General features: G+C 38.9%; 1 protein-coding gene across 1 annotated transcript in view; it reads right to left on the reverse strand.

Annotated features, from left to right (window-relative positions):
* The window catches only part of LOC105211393 (protein phosphatase 1 regulatory subunit 12B), a 98,650-nt gene that overhangs the window by 11,883 nt on the left and 68,753 nt on the right, over nt 1–18,014 (reverse strand). Inside the window, exons 3-5 of the mRNA XM_029039670.2 lie at nt 12,741–13,011; nt 12,259–12,574; nt 9,253–12,186 (exon numbers count right to left, since the gene is read on the reverse strand). Of these exons, the coding sequence (XP_028895503.2) occupies nt 9,253–12,186; nt 12,259–12,574; nt 12,741–12,822 (3,332 nt within the window). The 5' untranslated portion in view covers nt 12,823–13,011. The remainder of the gene's footprint in view (nt 1–9,252; nt 12,187–12,258; nt 12,575–12,740; nt 13,012–18,014) is intronic.

The following is an 18,014-nucleotide window of genomic DNA, read 5'->3' on the forward strand; positions in this document are numbered from 1 at the left end:
CGATGCAGGATGATAAGAACTTAAGAGCTTGAAGAGGTTAGTACAGAAGAATATTGAATGGTTTACATTCGTTCCGTTGTGAAAATAGTTTCGACAAATATTTGAATTTTATAAAAATATAGCAGAAGCATTCTTAGTTCACCAAAAAATTTCGAAAAAAAAGCGTCTTCCCTTTCAAAAAGTTGGTCCCAATCCCTGAACAGGATCGTACTCGGATTCAAAAGTTGAATTAGTATTCTACTTGAACATGTAGATCCCACTTTTACTCTTGAGGAGTGATACATATTCCAGAACCAAGTGTTCCGTAGTCTTTGCTTCCATGTCTCAGAATAGTACATACCTATGTTGTACAGATGGCCCTTGAGTCTATAGTTATCTGTAAGAGTTTCTGCAGTGCTCTGATTTGGTCCATAGAGAGGTTTATTAAATTTATTTAAACCTAGCTCGTCCAGAAATTTGTAGCCTATGTTTGTTTCTTTCGTTACCAATTAATGACAACCGGCTGTAGAGGGAACGAGCTACAGGTCGGACGCAGTTTCATAGAATCCAGTTCAAAGAAACCAAAGGCAATGAATGAGATATGTTCGATCTCCTAACTTTAATGACTTTTCCTTAGGTTAAACTTTTTAAGGGGGCTTACATTCAGTGCGGTGTCTTCTTTAATGACGTCACTTGATCCGAATCTTTGGACAATATTGTAGTTTTTAACTGTTTTCCGTAATTTTGTGCCTGTTCCATCAGTTCATAAAAGTCTTGCTCGATGCTATACATATACCATGTAAGTCTAATCCAACATATTGGTTAGCCATCACAAATCAGCTTTGATAGATTCGTGGCTGAGCTACTATGTATTCATATAATAAGCTATGGAAAGCTTCCTCAATTAAGAAATATTGTCGGAAATACAAAATTTGTAAATAATTTTAGATTTTGCCATGGACAAGCTTTGAACCCCCGACAATTGGTTCTTCTTATAAAACCTCTATTCAAATCAAATCTTCAACGTCATCCTAGCGACACAAATCCACTCAACGCTCAGTCCATTTGCGCCACAGAATAACATATTTTGTTGCAAGTTGGAGATTTGCCTGCGATGCCGTGGCCACGGTGCATGCATTTGTGCAAACTCACTTAGAAAAATGATGACTATTAAGAGCTCGTCACTCTAACCGCACTTCCCGAGCAGAAAGAGACGTTCAAATTGGGCAAAGTGAGCAAAAGTGCAAAAAAAACCGTTCCTTTGGTTGGTTGACGCCGTTGGCGTCGCGCTGCTACTTCTACCGTCGCCGCTACTATTTCTAGCATAGTTGTGCTTTCTTAGCTACTTGAGTTGTGTTGGGTTTCGCCATTTTCGCATATTTTCGCTTGAATTTCTTTTGGCATTGTTTGTACGGCATTTGTTGCAAGGTGCACAGCAACACGTTGCGCTTGTCAAATTTGTGTCACTAAGTGGAAGTGTGGCAGTATTGCACGGCACAAACACAGCAACCACCAAATACAGCCGCGGGCATGTCAATGGAAACAAAAAGCTCAAATCTGCTCTCCACCGTTAGAGCAACAACACAGAACGTGGCGGAAAGGGAAATGAAATAAATGAAAATCGCACGAAATATTTATGCCAAGGCCAAAAATCTCAGTGTTTTGGCGAACACTAAAAAAAGAGAAAAACAACCACAACACAGTAATCATAAAACAACAACAGCACAGTTGACGAATGAAATCCAAAGCAACTCGAGTAAAAGTGAAGAGTGAAAGCTGTTGATCCCTGCAAGTGGCTAAATAGTGTACAGCACGGCAGCGACGAGAGGGCGGCATGCCACCTGGGCTGATGAATAGCCAACACGACGCAACCGAAAATTGCAACAAAAACTAGCAACAGCAACAGCAAGCAAGCTACGCCGCATTCTTTTATGAGTTAACCGCTAGTAAGCACGCCATGGCAACGAACGGCATTCGGACGACCCCACAAAATTCGCCTCAATAGGCGCCTTCGCGTGGCAGGCCAGGTAAAGTTGCCGTTGGGAAATCGTTAAAAGCACTTAAAAGGCCATTCGTACGCAGATAAAGGTGAAGTGGGTATTTAAGATTACTGTTGCTGAACACCCCCCACTGGCATTTGTTGACCCCTCTCCCCCCGTTCACCGAAGAAAAAATGTTGAATTGCGCAAACAAGACTTCGGTTAGCAGGAAAAGTTAAAAATCGACGCTAGTTTGTTACTGTTGTTGTAGTAGTGTGCCATGTCATAGGGTCAGCGGTAATTGCTGAGTAAGCCATGCGCTATCAGTTTGGGGACCCGCTGGTTGCCTCTTCAGCACATTTACGTACTTAGAAATCGTTCGTCGTTTTTCCGCTGCTTGTTGCCCCACTCATTGCGCTATGCTGAATGCCACGATTGGCGGCTTAGTGCCATTGAAGTGTTTATATTTTCCTACGGTTGCTTTCTTCGATTGCGTAATATGTATTTCCTAGTACTGAGTTGCCGAGGCTTATGTGGCATCAAATGGCATTGAATCGGTTGCACGTTTCAATTTGAACTTTTTCTGGCAGAGATAAATCATATTTTTCAATGAAATTTCAAGAAGGATTCAATGCGTTCTTGGTATTTGCAATAAACAACCAGAAATAAGTTATATTCATCAAACGGTTGATGAGTTTTTCAGCGGAAGTGCTCAAAATTGTTGATGTACTTATTGGCAAATAATTTTTAAGCATCCCAGTGGGTCGTCTCATTTTGACTGACAATACTTAAAGTGCTTGATTTTTTTGATTGCTCGACAGTTTTTAAAATAGATTTGTGTAAATAAACAGCTTTTAAATGCTTACTATTATTCCTCCTTGTATACAGTAATTTACATAGAGAGAGAGACTCAGAAACAAAGAGAGAGAGCGAGAAGCAGAGAGAGACTCAGATACAGAAGGAGATAAACAGGGAATGTGCGAATGATAGCGAGATACACAGATAAAGAGAGACAGAGTTTACCGACTTTAATTTCAGGAAATTAAGCGCTCTTCACATTTAAGATCACCAAGGACGTTGCTGTATAAAAAATTGCGGTTATCAAGATTTTTTATTGGCTAAATTTGACTGGAATAAGTTGGTTATTAAAGCTAAACTTATGCTAAACCGTTTGATTCACAGACCAGCTCTCAAAATCCCTTCTGGATATTCAATAGGTTGCACTGATTTACGACGTTAAATTGCTCAAAGCATTGGGCGTACATATTACTCTAAATATAGATATCATGAATTGCGAAAAACATGTAAAATATATATCTCGGACAAGAAGTGAGAACTTTTTACTAAATCTTGGTAGAAAATGAAATCACTGTAATACCAAATTGTGGTATTTCATCTCACTGTTTTTACAGTGGATTCCTAGGATAGTAAATGACAAAGCTTATTGAAACGAATTATTCTTTCCAAACTTTTCACTTATAATAAACATTCAGAATGCTTTATTATTAAACCGATCCTTATTAAGCAGTTTGGACTGAATACATTCTTATGAAAAATGTATTTTGTAACAACCTAATTCTGTTACGAATATTGTCACCAGATAATAGAAGGTACTAAATAATAACTGGTAGGAAGACAATTTTCTTATGAACTTTATACAAACGATCAACGATCTTAATCCAGAGACACTCATAATACCTATGAGCCCCTAAATAAAATTAATAATTCTTTGAATGTATGTACCACTTACGGCATTATAGCCGAATCAATAATAGCGCGCCATTGGTCTCTCTTTCCCGCAATTTGTCGCCACTTGAAAATACCAAGTGAAACCAGGTCGATATCAGCCTCTGGTCCCATCAACAGGTACTGTGTCGAACACTTCCAAAGCTGGAATGCTTTCACCAATTCGGAGGATCTTCATATGTCGTCGTATAACTCGCAGAGTTCATCGTACCACCGTCTGAGGTATTCGCTGCTGTCGATATTCAAAGTACCATAAATCTTGCGCAAAACATATCTCTTGAAAAGTAATCGGATGTTGACTGAGGACATTGTATTACAAAATACATATATTTTCTAAATGCTTGTTTTCAATATTTTACATTCCTGACTTAGTCGTCTTAAAAGAAATATTTTCGTAATTGTCCTTTATATAACCAAAAAGCTTAAATCAAACTCGTATATAAATGACTGAAAATTTCATCTAAACTAAAAAACGTCCATACAAATCGAATAAGATTCGTCAACACAACAGTAGACAAGAAAAGTGGCATACCAAAAAAGCAACCCTTAATCCATATCACTTCCTTTCCCAGTGTTTAATATTAAAAGTGTAAAAAGGTTCATTTTGATCTCAGCGACAATTCATTTTATGGACTTTCAAAGTAAATAACGGTAGTTTTGAAGTATTAATGCAGCTTCTCCAACTAAGCTTTAATTACGCGCTCATTACTTTGATATTGGCGAGTGGAAGCATGATAGGACAGCGGGGGGTAACCCATCCACTACAAGCGGAAACCCTCAAACAGACACAAACACACACTCTCTCATACACAGCGAGAGATAACAATGAGCGCAAATAGAAACATTTGTGCTGTTGTTGTTGTAAGTGTACTGTTATAATTTGTTGAATGTAATTAAATTAATACGCTTACTTAGACATCAAAAACAACGGAAAATAGTGTAAATAAACGCTTCATATTCAAAGCTGTTGATTCGCTTTTTAGACGCTTAATGCGTGAGCGCCAGAGCGCGGAGAGAATGGCTGAGCACGCAACTACATTGTTGTTAAAAGAAGATTGTATACGCATGGGACAAACGCAGTGTGGTGACAAGATGCGGGTGTGTGCGGTTGAACGCAACCAATTCGGTTAACGTCGCGATGTACATATAAGTGAGGTGAGGGGCCTGAGGAGGGGGCAGTGCAGATGCGATGCGACAAGTTTAAAGTATTTTACGGGAATTAAAAGTTTGCTGTATGTATGTAAGAATGGAGGAGACCTGCGGTTTTGCTGCTGCGTATGCGTTTAATGTAGACCCGCGACAACAACAACAACAAGAGCAACAACTGCTTAATCGGCAAAGTGGCGCTAAACACAAAAACACAAAACACGTAATAGCGTGGGTGAGATGGAACAAGCTAGTGGCTCAGCGGCGCTAATAACAACAAGCAAGCACACACAAGCATTCTCATGCAACAGCCATACAGAGAGACAGAAAGGGAGGAGGAGGAGGGGGAGGTGAAGGAGCGGGATGAAAACATCTTAGCAAAACTAAATCCTTGTTAATACTGCTTACAATTGGCATTAGCGCGTATGCAAATAGTGAGCAACAACGACAATGACAACAGCAACAACAACAACAACCAGGAGGCTGAAGGTGGCACCAGCAATGTGTGTTTGTACATTCTACAATTACAAGCGCTAAATAGTAAATACATACTTATTCATAGATTTACAAGTGACTAGTGTGGCAGCAGCGACATGCCAAACGAACAGCCACACACACACTCGCATGAACACTTAAGAACACACTCAGCCTTTCTTCTGGCACTGTGGGGCACCCACTTCAACGCTGTCAACTAATAAGTGACTATTAGGCAAGTTTAAGTTGTTGTTGTTGTTGTTGTTGTTGCTGTTGCTGTTTTTGCACGCAATCGCGCTGTCGGATTTGCTATTGTTCATTTGTTGATTTGTTGTTGTTGCACATTAGTTGTATTGTTTTTATTATTATAGCGGCAGTGGCAGCAACAGCAACAGCAACAGCAATTATACAAACAACATGCATTAAAAGGCGCGTTGAAGATTTTATAATACGCGCTATAACGGCTTTTTATCGCTTTGTCTACACGAAACTTGCGGCAAATGAAGTGCAGATGTGTGTGTATGTGTTTGTGTTTGCATGAATGAGCCTCAGCTGCATGCAGCTGTTGGCAAACAAAGCGGCTGCGAAGCGTGTAAACAGCAGCGATTTAGACTTAACAAACTTAAGTGCATAAACAAATGAAAATGAAGTGCTTGATTAGCATAAGTAAACATAAATAAATAATGGCAAACAAAAGAGCAATAATATTACTAACAATTTTCGATAAATGCAGTAAAATCGACTAATATCAGACCGAACCAAATTATATGTATGTACACATATGGAGATTATGGGAAGAGTATGGACGGATTTTGGAAATTTTTAGGAAATAATGGACTCAAATCTAGATGCATTACGTAGTAAGATCAATTTCGATATTTTATACGATGCCTGAGTTATCGATTATAATATACTTCTTACATATGTGTATATAGATTTCAGTAAAGCATATGGAAGAACCTCTTATAGCCGACAAAGCTGTCCTATTCAATAACACCGGAATAGTGGACGGGAACAAAACTTTAAATACACGACATATCTTTTAAGAAAACTATGAGGAATTCATGACAAGCCTTCTACAATATTTTGGAGGTTTTATAGTGGTGTCTGGAAAGAATGTGAGGCTAGTAACCATTCTAGACTCCTTAATGGTTTCTAGGTTGAGAATAGAAGATGAACAGATGATCCAATAAAATTAATTATTTATCCCTTTAATATGAATAATAGTATAGGAACTTGCAGGATAAAAACGATTCCAAGGATCCCATTTAGTGTCAAGCTGAGCTACTGAAAGTGGTCTCGCAATCAATTAAGGAAAAACTAAAAGGAATGCTTCGCGGCAAGCAAGTACTCCTAAACCATAACATTCTGTTATAAACACTTCGAATCATTAATAGCAGACTCAAGCTATCTAATTCAAAATATTTGGTACAGTTGTATAAGATCTTAAGTACCTGCTAAAGCAACTAAATTTGGAACAATACGAGAATATTTGCAAAGACAAAAACTTCAGACCCAGATACCAAATAACTCCTGCCAACAAGTAGGTCGAAAGACTGAGGCGGCTAGCTAGTCGAGGTCTTTATGTATATTTTTTTTAAGTAATACCAACTGATAGTAGACACCTTCCTCTAGCACGAACCTTATTATTATCTAAATGGGACGACATCCTAAAAGCTTTGGTTAGTTCCGACTATCCTATTGAATAGTCTTGAGTATCAAATGACCGCGACGAAACACTGTTCCACAATCAAAATTGATCGGTGCGCCATTTTTATTCAAAATCCAACGATTCAGTTTCAACAAGTACCGAAAGAATGCCAATGAATTGTTTAAACCCCTAAAAAACGAGTACAAGCCGCAAACACATATACTTCAATTGAATTATACATATATCATAACATTTTAGATCTATTTAATTTTATTACAAATGAGTCTTCTCAAAACCCTACTTTTAAACAAAAAATTAAACTCCTTAAAGAAACTTCTTATTTAAAGTCATAAAAAAACAAAACAATGAATATTGTTAATAAAAAAATCCCATTCAATCATAAATAAATCTTACTCAGGAATAAGTATATATCCTCACAAATATTACATTTTTACCCACACTGAAGTCGTGTTCATAAATTATTTTACTTTCCAAAACATTTCACTGCAATTTAACATTTAAAATGTACCCTCTCGTTAGGCTTACCCAAAAAAATGCTGGTCGCAGTGAAATGCAGGCCATAAGAGCCCACCAGCAAATCCCATCAAAAATGCCATGAATGCCACTTTGATTGCAAGGGAACCACATTAAAAGATACTTAAATTCTCACCTTCGAGCCAACAAAAGCAACAGCCAAAGACACTTAAACTGGCAGAGGCAATTCGGTAAGTTCACATAAGGGTGGTTCATAAAATTGGGAAAAATAAAATAATAGTAATGCGACTGAAACGTTTTTCATTCAATACACAATAATGATTTCGATATAATTAAGGATTTCCATATCGTATTAAAAAATTGGAACCTGATATATATTACTTGACCATAATCTCAACCAAACACCATAAGTACTATCTTCGATAATGACCAATGTAGATTGCACTTCACACTACCCCTTTGTAGGATGTAGACTCGGTTCAAACAAAGCTGAAACGTTCCAGTTATTCCCCGTCAATTAAAGTCAAACATCGAAGTAAACTCCTACCCTAAAAGAGCTTCACATAAACTTCGACTTCGATGACTTTTCTGACGTTCAAGGAACCCATTTTATGTCAAATAAACTCGAAAAAAGAAGAAACCCAGTAAACTATATCGTAAGTTTCTAAAGTCTGAATACACTTGCTAATTTATTCCGTCGAATATAATGGTATCACCATTTTCTATACTTTAGAACCACCCTAATATATGTACATGGCCATGTATGTATATATTACATGGTTCGTCCATTCACCGGCAGACGATGAACTCCAGTAAATAAAAATTGACAATCAAAAATGAAAAATGATGGCGAGTCATTTAATTTTAACTAAATTTATTTTAATCCGGCCGGACGGACGGGCGTACAAGCTTTCACAGGTAGCCTGGTAGCCAGTTCAGAGGCCAAGTACCCAGGCTCTCCAATGCTTGTAAGAATATGCAGATATTTATGGGCGCCGTCTCGGACGGTCATTGTTGCCGGAAGCACAATACCAGCACAAACGGCCAGCCAGGAAGATTACTTAACAATGTAACGGTACATAATTATGTGTTCGCCGGTTTGTTGGTGCCAGTGCCTCTGCGGACAGCAGCTACTCTGAAATTCAGCATAAATCTTCTACACAGTCATAAAAACGGGCACATGGTGTATGTGTGTGGGGGGGGGCTCTTCAAGAGTGATGTTAGAAAGGAATGAAGATGCAAACTTGATTATAAATAACACTGCACACACACAGAGATACAGGCCGGTGGCACAGTGGCGCATATAAATATGCATCAGCAATTACGGGAAGCATCTGCTGGCGTGAAGCACCTGGTCTATGTTGATTGAAAAACGCACAGACGGATTTACATGTGTATGGGAAGGAATGGAATTTTACATGTGTACAAACACTGTTGAGCCGCTGGGGAGGAATGGCGAGAATTTACGTCAGCTCATAAATTAAGCAAATGTAACGAAAGTTACTACCGCTGCCGCAGGCACGACGCACCAGAAGCCACTGCCGTGAACACCCAATTACTTGCAGGACGCTGTTGCGCTTCTGGCGAGCGCGCGCACTTTTGATGGACTCGCGGAGCTGGTCGTGATGAGTCCCCGAAATTGAAGACATTCTTAGAATCACTTAATTCCGTTCAAATAAAATCTTTATAGCCAACAAAAACAACTGGAACAACAACAATAACAAAAAGGTGACAACAACAATACTCAATGCTGACTCCCTAATCATACTAAAATCACTTTACCTTCTGATGTTGCGTTGTATGGAACGGGTCACTGCGGACATGTCGCAGGCACCCCGTTCACCCGGCTTACGTCCCTCCAAACGACTACTACAAGAGCGGCCATCAAGTGTGGCGTAGATGTGTCGCCGCGGCACATGTGCTGTATAGATATTCCTTGGCGTCGGTATTTTACTCTTCGACGCACGTGGACTTGGTTCGAAACCGGAATCCTGATCTTTGCTAGATTGTGCTGCATGCGCATAGCTGCCGGTTTGCTCGCCATCTCCATCGGTTATATCTGTTTTGGTTTTCCAATTGCTACGTGTTTTCGGTCCACTACGCACACGTTTCTTGAGACGACGTTTACGGCCGTTGGAGTAATCGTAGACACCGAGTACGGCGCTGGTTGGCAATGCACCATCCGCGTTACCGACACCGTGACGGTTGAGCACGCCACCGGTAGTTTTCTTAAGTTCATCATTATCGTAATCTTCATCGATGTGATCTTCATCCGGCTCATAGTCGGCGGCGGCAGCTTGCCTATGCTCGTCATCCATTGAGCTTGCTTCTGTTTCCAGATATGGTTTGCCCAAACGTAGTTGTGGTTCGGTAACTATTTTAAAGACTTGTGAGTCGCTGAGCTCGAGCTCATCTTGGTGTCTGCCACTTTCGCCACCGGACTCATCACTTTTCAAAATTTGGAAGCTTGATTTGCGCACAACTTCTTCAGTACCCTCATCTTCGGCTGAATCAGACGGTAATAAGGTGAATGAACGTCGGGGTTCTAATTCACGGGACGGTTTTTGTGTTTCAACTTGTGTTGGTTGCTGAACGGAAGTAGTGTTAGACGGAAGTGTTCGTTGTTCTGGTGTGGGCTTTTCTTCGGAAGTAACTGCAGCAGTTGGTACGGTTTTGGAAGTATCAGCCACTTCAGCTGAGTCTTTGGTTTCAGCTGGTGCTGCCGTTTCTGTTCCAGTGGTATCTGGTGCTGTTAAAGTTTCAGATGGTTTAGTGTCTGTAGCATTGGACGGTGGTTCCTCGGGTTGAGTTGGCGTAGTGGTGGCAGCAGCTGAAGTAGGAGGCTCTTCAGCTGTTGCTTCAGGTATGGGACTTGGCAATGGTGTTGGTATTGGCGTTGCTGGAGTTTCGGTTACATTAGGTACAATTTTAATGGCTTCTTCAGGTTGTGGTGTAGCTGGTGCATCAATTTTCACAACTTCTGTTTCCACGGTCTCCACAGCTGATTCTACTAACTCTTTATTCTCTTCATTCACCGGCTTTCCATTCTGATCTCCGTTCTCTTTATTATTTTCACCATTTTGTGCATCGCTTTCGAGCGCCAACGCAGCGATTTTCATCACCTGATCGACTTCCTTTTTCATCTCTTCAGCCAGCTTGGTCATGTCTTCCGACTCATCTCTAACCACTGCTGCTTGTATCTTTTCTTCTGTATCGGGCTGCTGCTGTACAGAAGCATCGTCTGCTTCCTGATGAACATCTACTTGAGTAGTTACTAGCTCGGCTGCTGGCTTACCATCTTCATCCGTTAGTTCCATAGATTGAGTTTCAGTTGACTGTGTGAACTTAATAAATGTTGCTTCTTTAGCTGCTTTACCAGGCGTATTAACTGGAGTGCGCGTAGTTGCCGATTCTGGGCGACTCTCTCTTTCTGCAGCTTCTTCTTTACCATTACTTGGCTCTGTTGCTGACTCCTCCTTCGGCTCTGACGCTTTCTCTTCGCCTTCGCGTACCACTTCAACCTCTCTAACTTTACTTTTCTCTGGTGAAGACTCTTTCTCACTGCCACGATCTCGTCCATCGCGCTCCTTCGAACGTCGTGATGATATTGACTTTCTACGTATAACACGCTGTTTCTGTCGTTTGTGATAACAGCAATTCTCACACGAATCTTCGTCGTCTTCATTGTACTCATCGACTCTATCCTCCCATTCGCTTGAGCTTGCGTAACGCTCACGTGACTTACGACGCCTTATCTCAATATTACTTTTAGAGCGGCAAATATCAATTTCACCGCTGTCTTGATGGTGACAATTTTTCGGCTCACCACAACTACTGGTGCGTCGTCGAGTTTCCCGTCGTCTACTGTGCTGATGACGTCGGCAAGTATGCGCAAACTTTTGTTCTCTGCGATAGGTTCGCTCGTGGCAGCTGCAATTACTATCACCCTCTCCACCACCGACATCCGAGTCCGAGTGTTTCAGGTAGACAACATACTTCTTCGAGTTTTGTAAATCATGCAGCTCCTCCTTCTCCACATACCGCAGCGGGCGCACCATATCGGTGCTGACCTCATGAAATGGATTCGACCGTCGTGCTGCCAAGCGCAGCTTGCTGGCTGGCAAACCGCCATGCGACTGCAGAAACTTGGCAGTTGCACGATGTCCCTTCTGCAAAGCGCAGTCGAGCGGGGTGTAGACAACACCTTTGCTATTGCGATATATGGCATTGATATCGCCGCCATAGTCCAGCAGCATTTTACACACATCAGTGTAATCATTATTTGCCGCTATGTGCAGGAGGCTGCGCCCGTCATTGCTTGTGGTATTCACCTGCTTGGGTCGCTGTTCCAACAGCCACTCGACGAGCTCACGTCGACCCGATGAGCTTGCCTCATGCACCGGCAAGTCGCCCTTAGCATTGCGTAGCCACAAATTAGCGCCACGTTCCTTCAGCAGTTTAACCGTTTCAAATTGTCCCTTTGCACAGCCACAGTGCGCTGGTGTGCGTCCCTTGCGGTCTTGCCGATTCGGATCGGCATCCAAATCGAGCAGACGTGCGGTGGCATCTGCATGGCCCAGTGTCACAGCGTAATGTAGGGCCGTACAGCCGTTCGAATCAATCAGGTCTGTTGGTGCGCCACAAAGACTTATCAGAGTGTCAATACATTCGGTGTGCCCGCGTGAGGCTGCACAGTGCAGCGCCGTCAAACCATCTCTAGAAAATAAGAAGCAAAAAACTTGTTGAAAAGAAAGGCTTTTTCAGAAAATAAAAAGTGTGGCAACCTACTTATCTGCGCTTTCCACACGTGCACCAGCCTTCACCAGCGCAATGACGGCCTTCGCGGAACCCGCCGAAGCGGCCCACAACAGCGGCTGACGTCCGTCTTTGTCCTGTACGTCAACACTGGAATGCGGGTGCGCTAGCAGTATGCCGAGTATCTCCAGTGCCAGCTTAGTGGCATTAGCCTGACCCACTTTGTTGTCAACACTGGCGCCACACATCTGCGCCGCGTAATGTAGCGGCGTGCCACCGTTCAAATCGGGAATCGCAATATTCGCACCAGCCGCCAACACCGAACGCAAAGCCTCCACCTCACCGCAAACTGTAACGAAACAATGGTTTAGCACCTTTATTGTGGTGTATACTCGTATGTATACGATGCGCTTTCGACTGTGGCTTCACACAAGCAGTCTCTACACTCGGTCCATTGGTGTGAAATGTCGTCGTTGTCAGTCCATTGACATTTGCCATTAGAGCTTGCTACTTACCCGTCGCCCAATGCACCACAGAGTGGCCCTCGTTATCGACCGCATTCACGTCGGCTTTATTCGCCAGCAGCAAATTGACCATCGCCAAGTTGCCCTGAATAACAGCCAAGTGAAGCGGCGTAAAGCCATCCTCGTCGGCAGACTCCAGCAATTCTGGAGCTGCGACGGCGATGCTGGCAGCCGCCACGAGTTCACGTGTCTCTGCGTTCTGTGCGGCACAATAGTGGAGTGCGTTTTTGTTGCGACTGTCACGTTGACGTATGCGTTCCGGCTACAATAACAATGGTGAGGCCATATATGAGAGGCATACAGTTATCGTTGGTGTATAGGCGCAATCAAGTGTAAACGCAGCAGCCATTTAATAGTTGAAAGACCAGATCATGAAGAGAGCAGAAAAGAGTGTAAAAAAAATATTGTTAATTACTTAGATTATTTGTAGGTTATAGAAAAGTGTTTAAGTGAGTTAAAGCATATAAATATAATTAGATAATGACACGTAGAGAGAAGTTAAACTTATACTAAGCTAACCTCTTTTCAGAACACACATTGGATACATTTCAATTCCCATATTTTTATTCAGTTTATATAATAATAGCACGGTGGAGCTATGGAGAATCCTCCCACGGCTTCATATAAAGTATAGTGTTATATCGCTTGGACCTCGGTAGTTTTCGGCCTTTAACTCTTTCATATAATTTTGAACAAAGTCAAAGTCTTTCAAGTTCAAGCATTACTCCGAAAAGGGTTTGGAAGGTTTGACTAGTATTCTCAATGAGTTTTGCCATCGAAAAAATTTTGAGAGTGAATCGCTTCATAATAGGTCGTTGATGAGTTAATTTAATTGCAAAAGTTCAAAATTGGTTGATTTCGCCAGATTCGGAAATTATGTTCCAAAATCTAAAAGTATCTATTAATTTATTTTCTTATTCGTTCTTTTTATCACATTGGCTTTTATCATAATACCTTTAGTTTGGCGTGTTCTCATATTCCTTCAGGTTGTTTCAGCAAACAATGTAATATATCGGTCAGATTAACTACAATGTACGAAGAGGGGAACTGACTGAAAATCAATAATCTGAACTTGATTTTGTTCTCCATATCTTTACCATTCGTTTAGGAGCTAAATGATTCCAGTATCAAACAGGACGGAGGAGGACTAGCAATGAAACCATATTTATGTTTGGATGAAATGTCTACCCTACACCTACTATTAGAACGTGTAGCACATCACAGGAACTGGAGCAGAATTCTGGAAGTCATAAGAGTGCCAGGATTAATGGAGTCGATGTAGATATGAGGGTACAATAGACCACTGATCGTAGTGCATACCTCTATAATCATTCTATTCAATTCTATGATGAAATTTTCTGGGATCGAATCATATCAAGAAATGGGCATATCTTTTAACCTCTAAGTTATTATGAGAAAAATATATAAGTTGGACCGAGTGAATAGCCTTAAAAAAAGCAGTCGTGGTTGTCATATGAGCGAAATTATATTCCAGGTGCTTTCAGAAATTTGTGAAATATGATTTTCTAACCGTAAAATGATTCATTGATCTTCGCAAAAAAATCCACAAAATTATTGTTTAAAGTTGAAAATATTAAAGAAAATCTCATAAAAAAGTGAATCACATACATACAGAGTTGTATTTGCACAGATAAACAATTTAAACGTTTTTTGTTGCATATAAAACGGTAAATTTAGATAAAATTAAATGATTTACGACGCGCAAGTAAATTACGAACTACCAGTACATTATCTGCAAAAAGAACAAAAAATCAGCAAAGCAAATATTAGTACATTGTACCAACGGCAAATCTCTGATTACAATTTTGCACGCTAAATGATAAGCGCTATATTTGTAGTTTTTTTTGTTGTTTTCTTTTTAAATTTTTTTATAATAATTTTTTGTCAACTTTAACTAGATGTAATCAGCGTAATGAATTTCATAGAAATATTTACTTATATACTGGCAAGTAGATATTTGTCCGCGTTTATATTTAGAGCCAATTACGTGCATAAATGCACAAAAAATTAACTTATTTAAAAAAAAAAAAAAATTACCATATAATATACATACAATTTATACATATTTACATACACCAAATATGTAAATTAAATACATATTTATCATACTCAATTTAGTTAGTAAAAATTACTGTTTTTTTCCTCATTTTACTCGTAAATTTGTTAATGAAAGATAAACTGATGTTTTGCATTTATTAATTTTAATTTTTTTGTTGTTGTTGTTTTACTTTTAATTATGTGTTTACCGCAAATTGAAACCTGACAAATACACAGCTGCTTTCATAATTAATAATTATTTAAATCACTGCATCACCAAAGCATTTAAATCGCACTAAACACGTTAAATATTGTGAATTTCCTGGGAATAATATTGGAATGCTCTAATTGGAATCTAATGTTTCAGTATGTTGACAGTAATTGCTTATTAAATTTTTATAAACAGATTGCGCACAAAATTGATTACCAATTTTATTGCTTTCGAAAAATTAATTTATCAATATTTTTGATATGATGAACCTGTTGAACTCTTGGATTTGTAGGAAGGAGTCGGTAGATATAAAAAGTACATTTGAAAAATTTGGGTTTCCTTTGAAAGAAAATGAGTTAGAAGGTTGCCACCTGTTTTTTAAATATACGTAAAATATTTAGAGGATAGAAAACAACGAAGTATGGATATGACACCAAAAACAGTTCAGAAACTACAAATTGCTTTTTGGAGAGTTGCCAGCTGTACAGATATTATGATTAAAATTTAATTAAAAAATATTTGAGCGAAACACTAATTAAAGTAAAAAATAGTTTCCTAAAAAATAAAAACTTTTACCTAGAAAAATATATAGAAGGTTGCCACATGTTTAAAAATTTTAATTTAAACTTATATTATAATGAAGGCAAAATATATAAAACAAAATATGAATTAAAATAAAAAAGCAAACAGGTTTTCAAAGGCTTTAATTGAAGAATATTTTCGGAAAGGGTTGCCACCTTTTTTAATTTTTTTCCAAATTAAAAACATAAATATTACAAAAGAAATAAAAAGGTAACTTTGTGAATTTTTGTCGGAATTATTTTGCTAAGAGTTGCCAGATGTTTGAAAAAAAGTTAGATGATCTTTCATTTGATATTTAAAAAATGTAGTATTTAATAATAGAATTTTATTGTAATTTTCATAAAAATATATTTTTTTATTTATTTTAATCCTACAAAAAAATCCTCTGTTTAACAGCGTTAAAGCATTTCACATTTGGGACTGTGGCCTGTTGTGAGCCTTAAAGTAATTTGAGAACGCTCCTTTGAGAGTTCAACTGCCACCTGACGATTAAATTAAATTTATTGTATACAAACAGTTAAGTATGCGCGCATCATTGTGTTTGTTTGTGTTTGTGTGTGTGAAAAATAATTCCCGCAAAAATGAAATACCATTACCGTTATTGGACATAATTAAAAGAAAGTTTGTGTTGGCGTTCCTGTGTCGTAGATAAATAAACGCTTTTTAATTAAATAATTATGAAATATTTTTGCATGTGAAGTAATTGTCTTTGCGCGCGCACGTGTGTGGCCCTGTGTGTGTGTGTGTCTGTTTGTGTGTATGGGAATGTGCGTGCGAGTAATTAATAGGTTTATCAGTAATGCCACACGGTGGCCATGTTACACAGGCCGCATATTGCGCTCTTTTATCAGCTTTGGAACGGTAATTAATTCATTTTAACAAATCCAGAAGGCGAAAAAAAAACGAAAAAAAAACAACAACAACAAAAATAATAAGTACAACAATAACGGGATATATGTATGGATGATTACACAACAATTTAAGCGCTTGAACAAACCGGCCATCAAGCGCACTCATCGGTGTAAAGGGTGTTTTACGAAATTTTGGATTTATTAAATAATTATAAATATATCGGACATGGGTTTAACTTCTCGACTTCTTCTTGCTGAGTTAATCTTTACTAAATGAACTGAAAAGATTCAGTGAAACTGACAACATTCGGAAGAGGTCGGAGTGCCGCGAACAAACCATAATATTCCATATCCACCTACGATTGCAGATCAAAGAAACGCAATAAAGACCAGAAGAATCGCCTGTTGCTCAGGGTTGTATCGTATTATCATCATGACTATAATGGAACGGTTATAAAAGACCGACTTTTGGACGTAAACGGCGTTTTCAACTTTGAGCCGCTGAAGCTGGAATTACTCAAGTTTTCTTGATACTCTGGAGATTATATCTATAGAGATCATGAAGACTTTGCTGTTGTGTAGTGGTATCAGAGGTTTAGAAAGCTCCTTGTTCAACAAAGGTCGCCTTTCCTTAATTGTAGCACTTTTAGACGACCATTGTCAACTTGGTTGTAATATTACCGGATATTACCAATTGTCAATGTTGTTTGAAAGATATTTAAGATGAGATGATTTTTCAACTTGACTGTTCCACCTATACCAAATCGAGGCTTGATTAAAGTATGGAATCAAAGCGTTTGTTAATGCATACAAGGGATATATTTTCAGAAAATTTTCGGCATATCTAAGAACTTATTGTTAGCTGTAATGGCATCCCAATGTCGAGGTTCAGCCCCAGAATCTAGGCTAACCTACTTCTCCTAGATGATGCATCCTGATCTCTGAACGATCACTGATCTAACTCGAGAACGTTTTTGGACTGATTAATTTAGCATCAAAAGCTTCAGTGGCTCGTCCGAACCTCATCAAAGTACTGCCAATCATATCTTAATTTAGCTAATATTTCTGAATAGCATTATTTTATTCATTTATAACCGACTTAAAGTAGATTATAGAATTTATTTTTATTTGTAACAAACCGTAAACCGTAAACACCCTGTAAAAGAGGAAATTACTCATAACAAAGCCATTTACACCAACAAATGTTGCTTACTGGTAAATACCCTGCAGGAAAAAAAAATAGTAGAACTGAACTGATTTTAAAGTCATGAGTTTTCCTGCAGGGTCTACCGATATAGGTGAATAGGTCATATAAAAGCCATTGTAATTACTTACGTATCTCGTCACTACAAAAACTGTTAACTTAAAAAATTATATTTTCAATTATATTTAAATGTAACGCTGTAATTTTAATTTATTTTGTTATGAATAATATGTTTTTTTTTCACTTTAATATTATTTTTTTTTTTGTTCTAAAGACACAACCACTCCCACACACACTGACTCCGTTAGCAATTGTGTGTTAATCAGAAACGCGCCACTGTTGTTGCAAACAATGTTTGT

This window comes from Zeugodacus cucurbitae, chromosome 2, assembly GCF_028554725.1.
Source record: "Zeugodacus cucurbitae isolate PBARC_wt_2022May chromosome 2, idZeuCucr1.2, whole genome shotgun sequence".
Lineage (NCBI taxonomy): Eukaryota > Metazoa > Arthropoda > Insecta > Diptera > Tephritidae > Zeugodacus > Zeugodacus cucurbitae.